At 38.5% G+C, this 6,580-nt stretch overlaps 1 protein-coding gene across 1 annotated transcript in view; it reads right to left on the minus strand.

Annotated features, from left to right (window-relative positions):
* Positions 1-6,376, minus strand: part of LOC117549729 (collagen alpha-1(I) chain-like) — a 44,172-nt gene extending 37,796 nt beyond the window's left edge. The window contains exons 1-2 of the mRNA XM_034221812.1: positions 6,334-6,376; positions 111-887 (exon numbers count right to left, since the gene is read on the minus strand). Of these exons, the coding sequence (XP_034077703.1) occupies positions 111-887; positions 6,334-6,376 (820 nt within the window). The remainder of the gene's footprint in view (positions 1-110; positions 888-6,333) is intronic.
* Positions 6,377-6,580: the final 204 nt, after the last annotated feature.

A 6,580-nucleotide genomic window follows, 5' to 3' on the forward strand; every position in this document is an offset into this window, starting at 1 on the left:
TTCCAGAAGTAGTTATGTGAGGGCCTTGTTTCAAACAGCAAACAATGTGAAAACAACCCAACAGTTCAGTAAAGCAGCATTCATTTGTTGACCCTTGACTTTTGACTAACCGTAGAAGACATCTGAGACAGCTGCTGCCATGGTGGTAGTGCCCTTCTTCTCTTTTGGAACAGGTGAATAAGTGACTGCTGATGACGATCCTCTCTTTGCCTCCCCAGACCCTCCTGAACTGTAACTGTTCTTCGTCACTGTTGAAACTGTGACGGCTCCCAGACCCCCGTCTCTTTTTCCATCTCTGCCCCCACTCACAAAACCAGAAGACATGCCAGAGGATCCCTTTCCAGTGGCCCTGAACCCCACCGCTCCAGCAGCTCCCTTTGTTGCTGCCCCTGAGCCCCCTGAAGTTGCTGAACTTCCAACCCCTGAGGATACAGCACAGGATGCCCCTAGAGTAGTGACACTGATGCCTCCTGCGGCCTTGCTGGTTCCATATCCACCAGAGCTGGTGGCATTGGAGCTGGCAGAGGTGGTCAAGCCTGAGCTGCTTGTTCCGCCCGAGCCGTACCCACCGGAGCTGGCAGCGCTGGAGCTGCTGGATGTGATCCGGCCTGAGCTGCTTGTTCCACTAGCGTTGTATCCACCTGAACTGGTGGTATTGGAGCTGTTGGATGTGATCTGTCCTGAGCTGCTTGTTCCACTAGCGTTGTATCCACCTGAACTGGTGGTATTGGAGCTGTTGGATGTGATCTGTCCTGAGCGGCTTGTTCCACTAGAGCCGTATCCATCTGAGCCAGCGTCGTTGTAGCTGCTGGATGTGATCAGGATTCCTCCGGAGCTTCCTGATGCAGCTTTCTCACCTGACTCTCCTGCGCTCATAGAGAGATCCTCTAGGAGAAGACAGGAAATCAAAAAATAGGAGGAGATGATTTGCCACTTCATCATAAATAGTGCATTGGGTTTTCATCTCAGCTCTAAAAGGTTAGATCTTATCAAATGCATCATCAAGCACTCAGAAGTCTGCAGGGGCTAAGGATGGTTAATTTATTATTTGCCTCAATCCAGTTCAAAATACAAGACTGCACAGGCAAAGCCCATATTTGAAAATTCTACTATTCTACTTTTTTATGGTGGTTTCATAAAAGAACATTCCTAAAGTAAGCCTCTTTACTTGAACATGACTGAACATGCCCTATTACTCTCAACCATGACATCCTTCCACTCTTATATAAGATTGATTGACACGCACATAAAACATCCTTTCTGCTGCCGCAGGTAATGACATTTAATGTCTAATAAAAATAATAAGCTGTTTGCTAAGAGGCTTGGCGGCCTCTAGCTCTCTCTAGTGGCAAACCACAAGGTACTTTAAAGCTGCATACATGTTATGGTGTTTTGGCCAGAAGGAGCCAGCAAAACAATCTGTAAACATAGCTTCATTATGATCAACCTGTATAGCTTGAAGCAATACATTGGTTATTTACACATCCTGCAGATTCAACATTTTGATTTTGGCTACCAAATGTATTAAATGTAATCTACCTTTAGCTCAGATTTAGTTTATATTTACCACAAATAAATATTTCAGGTTAAATTATCAGCCACATTTTCACAAGCTAGCAGCTAAAAGATCAGCCAAATGTTCACAAGCTCTGCAAAAAGATCATCAAAATGTAAACAAGCTAGCTGCTAAAGGATCCGCCAAATGTTCACAAGCTAGCTGATTATTTTGTCTAGAAAGTATCAGATATGTTTTGTTTTTTTAAACTTGATTAAAGTCACCTGCTGCATCTTGAAACAAAGCCAACAAGAGATGTGAGACTGAACTGTTAGAGCCGAAAAAACTAAAAGAAAATGACCTAAAGGCACTTAAAATCCTAATAAAGCTAATTGGGAAGCACTGCTTAGTGATCGTTTTCTTTTGGTTTCCCCCCTTTCACATAACAAAGAAACAGTAATTTTGGTCAATTCGTAATATAAGAAAGTGTTGAGTGTAGCTATAATAACTGTACAATCTATCTTTCATTACAATGAATAATCAATTCAGTGTATAATCTAAAATGTTCAATATGTGTATAAATCATGATGTGTTTGATAGATGCGAAGAAAGGCACAGCTTACTTTGCGATGTCAGTCTAGTAGTCGTCACTGATTTTGTGACCACTGTAAAAAAAAAAAAAGAATGGCTAATTATAAATACTTGCGAAAAGTTATGTTTTTGATTTGGCATTTCAAGTGTTCACTGAGAACAGTTCTCATTGGAACTAGTCTTTTTTTTGAGAAACTACAGCATGTTATAAGATATTTCTCTACCCAAAATTCTGAGAGACATACCTCATTGCATGTAATTATTGGTCCTCCATTTGTAATAACATACAGTAAGACATTCTACAGCTAATTTAAGCCTGTGTTAGGTTATAATAATACATTTGTTGAGAATACAAATAAAGAAAGTTTATGCAGCATAGAAGGCCTACACCTCTCAGATTGTACCTTTGCTACTTCCTCCAACACCTCCGCCAACCCCACCTCCACCAGAGCCGACAGACGTGGATGTTTTTAGATTGTCCATCTAACGCTATCTGTTGCAAAAAAGACAACAAAAAACAAGATAGTTTACACTATATACAACGTTTTTTGACTGAATGTTATGCTGTGTTTAATATCAAAGACTATGAGCATGAAAAGGTGGTTTTATATGACATTAAACCATACCCTGAGGCAGTATATGCACACACAGTCCTTCCCTAAGTCATGTCATTTCATGAATGCGGTCATATTTCTTTCCTTTGTAACGATGTCCCCTGTGGAAAGGGCTCTTTAGAACCCAACATGCCATTGATTTAAAGGGTTCACCAGGTGCTGTATAGAAAGGGCGTAGGTTGGTGCTCACTTGATGAATGTGGCTTTCCTTTGAACAGAAAGGACCTACAGTAAAAAGGAAGATTACTACAGAACCGTAGCTAAAATGGTATGAGGTTTCAGTTGTAGCTGCAGGAAATGGAACTTAAATCTTTGATCAGCAGAAATAAATAATTGTATATAAAAGAGTTCACAAGTATAGTCTGATAACAGGAAGAAATAAAAAAATTAAACATTTGATAATAACTGGTTTTAACGTGTTTTGGGTTGAATGTATCTCAGTGTCCCCCATGTTTGTGTACGGCCGGGGCTAGGGTGCACAGCAGTGGGCTACAGTGTACTGTTACAATTACTCATACAGCTTCTAGACTAGAGGACACCGTATTTCCTCAAGATCTCGACATTTTACACATGATGGCTTTACATTTCTGCTAAAAAACTACAATGGTCGAGAAAAGGAAATCATGAAATGTCAAAAATGCTTATACATATATATTATACTTTTCATATAACATAATCACAAAAGAAAAACTTGTACCTTTTTATAAGCAACAACAGGCAAAGTTTTTCAGTTGATTACATCCAGGGATATTGCTACTGCAGCCTAACTGGTCGACCAGTAAATGATGGTGGCTAATGTGAGCTAAAGAAACTTTAGGAAAATATTCCACTGAATGCATACCTCTTCTTCACTTGTGCTACTTTACAATACATGTGAGCATTTAGCAGGATCCCATAATGGTTCATTGGCCACAGTAGGGGCTGTTTAAAAAATGGCACTGTTCCTTGGTTAATGTCTTTACCGTTACTTTGTTTTGATCAAAAAAACATTATTCAACAGAAAAGTCAGGCACAATGCAGTGCATTTATGACAGTCAGAAAGTTGTGTTTAGAACTAGGAACTGGAGCTTACTAACTAACTAACTAGTTGGTAGTTATTGTCAATTCCAATGAATATCTGTGTGCAATTTTACAGTACTATGGCAAAATGAACATTAAGGGTAGGTAAGTAATATTTACTGCTGTTAAAAGGAATATGTTCCATACATTGATTTATTTAAATGTTGTGACCCAAACACTCACAAAGTTCATAAAGCTAAAAACACAGGCCTTTTGATCAACACATCTGGACCGAGGAGACAGTAGTGTGAAAAGATGATCTAATATTTGCTGCAAACGCAATAACTGTATTTCATGCAGCTGACACTGCGGTCTACAAACATTTTACACATAACCCACTTGCATTCCTCCAGTTGCATGATTTTTTATCATCATATTGTGTGTATAAAAGTTGCTCTAAATCTGAAAAGACATAAGCCATTTTGTCAAAGTTACATTCTTTTACACTTTACAGACAATCTTTGTTTCTATTATTCATGCTACATTTATGCAAGCAACGTATTTTAATACTATCTTATTGTTATTACTGTTAGTTACAACTATTATTACTATGATTTATGTTATTATTTTCAGCAACAACCATAGTTAACAACTGCAGGTCTGCTGCAACTCTCACTACATATACAAATGTTTTGTTGCTGCCTTTTATTAAATCAAATATTATTTTATTACTTTATTATATTACTTTAAACTGCACTGTAACTATTAGTTTTGTATTTTATACCTGCCTTATTGCATATTATCGTGTCAGAAATTGGACTTTCCTGACTTTCTAATGAATGTTTTTAGACTTATTTAAATGTATTTTTCAGAATGTGTTTTTGTCTCAATACTTTTACAGTTTACTTTTACTGTAAAGCAATTTGAATTAACTTTTTGTTGAAATGTGCCATATACATACCTTGCCTTAATAATACCATGGATAACAGCTATAGCTATTGCATTTTTAGTGATTTGACCAAACACATCTATCCTGGATAAAGAGAGTTAGCATCGCTTACCTTTAGATAATTTGTTCGGAAATATCCCCCCTCCTCTTTTCTGTATGTGCCCCTGAAGAAAAACACTTATCAGTTGTATGTTCTTCACCACATCACAGTGTATCGTGCAGTGCCAGGGACTTTGCATGTGCCTCGAGACTTTATGTATTAGCTTTTTCTGACTCATAGCTTCAGCCGACAAGTTCCAACACAGTGAAAGGGGCCGTTACACACTGACAGACAGGAGAGAAAAAAATAGCCCTGGGCTTCTTAATGCAAGAGTACAAGCCTGGTATAAAGTGATTCAACAATGTGTTGCACCAGTCAATTACTAATTACTTTTGTTTTATAATTACAACTTGTGTGAGGATTAAATTAGGTGCTTTGTGAGTCATTCACATAAAATGAATGTGACCTTGACTTTGAAGGCACTGAATATCATCATCAAGTCAAATTCCTCGTATGTGGTAATACATCTGTTTCTGATTCTCATAACATTTGAAAGCAAAAGTGAAGCATGTTCAAATCACTTTCCTCTACCTGTTATTATACCATGATTCAACAGCAGATTCCTCACTGTGTATCTAAATGTCAGCGTTAATAGGCAGCAGACTTGAGCCAACTACCTGTCAGAATAAATGGATCCAGGAATCATTTCTTGGGTTAGTTGTGTTGGGAATGTGATGACTTTGTTTGCATGCTTTTAGCTTTACAGTAGCAGTGAGGCCTGATTCGCATGCTGAGCATGGCAAAACATCCCAAAAGCGGATTTATTTTCATTATCAATGGAGCTAAGAATTGCATTCTTATCAAGGTCAAATCAAATCAAATCAAGTTTTATTTATATAGCACATTTATAAACGATTTTTGGTCGAGCCAAAGTGCTGTACATATAATAAAAATAGCCTACAGTGGAGACACTTTACAGCAAATACAACAGCACAGATTGTTCAGAATATCAGTATGAGAAAAACGACAGCCTCTATCCTTAGACCCTCACATCGTACAAGGAAAAACATTGGTCACAGCCTAGGAACAAAACTTCTACTGACTGAAATAGAGTTGTTTAAAAGTATATAAAAAAAAGTATACCCTTATTTTTCATATAAATAGATAAACAGAGAAGGAGCATAGAAAATCAAGACAAACAATACAATGCAGAGAAAAACCAGACCTTGCCCAACGAGCACTAGCCAATTAGAGGCGGGGTTCCCACAGCAGAAGAGTGTTTGTTTTCGGAGAACCAGGCCTTTTTCGCCTCACGAAGACAATATGAAGGAAACAAGAAGCTGCCCGATTGTCTTAGGAAGGCAACACGACTACGTGAAGCCCTCGCAATGCCGTCGTGTAGCCATCGTATTATAGTACAATTTGTGTTCTGTGAAACTGAAAAGGATATTACATTGTTTTTGTTACTTTCGTTGCAGTTGTATGTCTTAAATGTAATTTAGGTTAACTTCCTGTTTTATTTAGATGCTTTTATTTTGAAGGCGAGTTTACGCTATTGACAGGAAGTTGTTGTTGTTGCTATGGAAACAACATGACAGAGTGTGTGGTTTGGGTGCCATCGTGTGGCTTTCTGTAGGCATCGTACTTGCTTCGGCTGTTGCTTGGCTGTTGACCAAGTTCGGGGCCATCTTCGTGCGAAATTCACAATTCCATATTCGTGTGTCCATCTGGTGTCAATTTCGGGACAGTGTGCCGCCAGCCTTAAGGATGACCAACAAAAAACACTTGAACAATCATTTACAATCACCAAATTCTATAATGCACTCCTGCCCAACACAATATCACCAGGTCCTCATGGCTTCCCTGCTGAGTTCTATAAACACTTCTGGAAT

Source organism: Gymnodraco acuticeps, unplaced genomic scaffold (assembly GCF_902827175.1).
Source record: "Gymnodraco acuticeps unplaced genomic scaffold, fGymAcu1.1, whole genome shotgun sequence".
NCBI lineage: Eukaryota > Metazoa > Chordata > Actinopteri > Perciformes > Bathydraconidae > Gymnodraco > Gymnodraco acuticeps.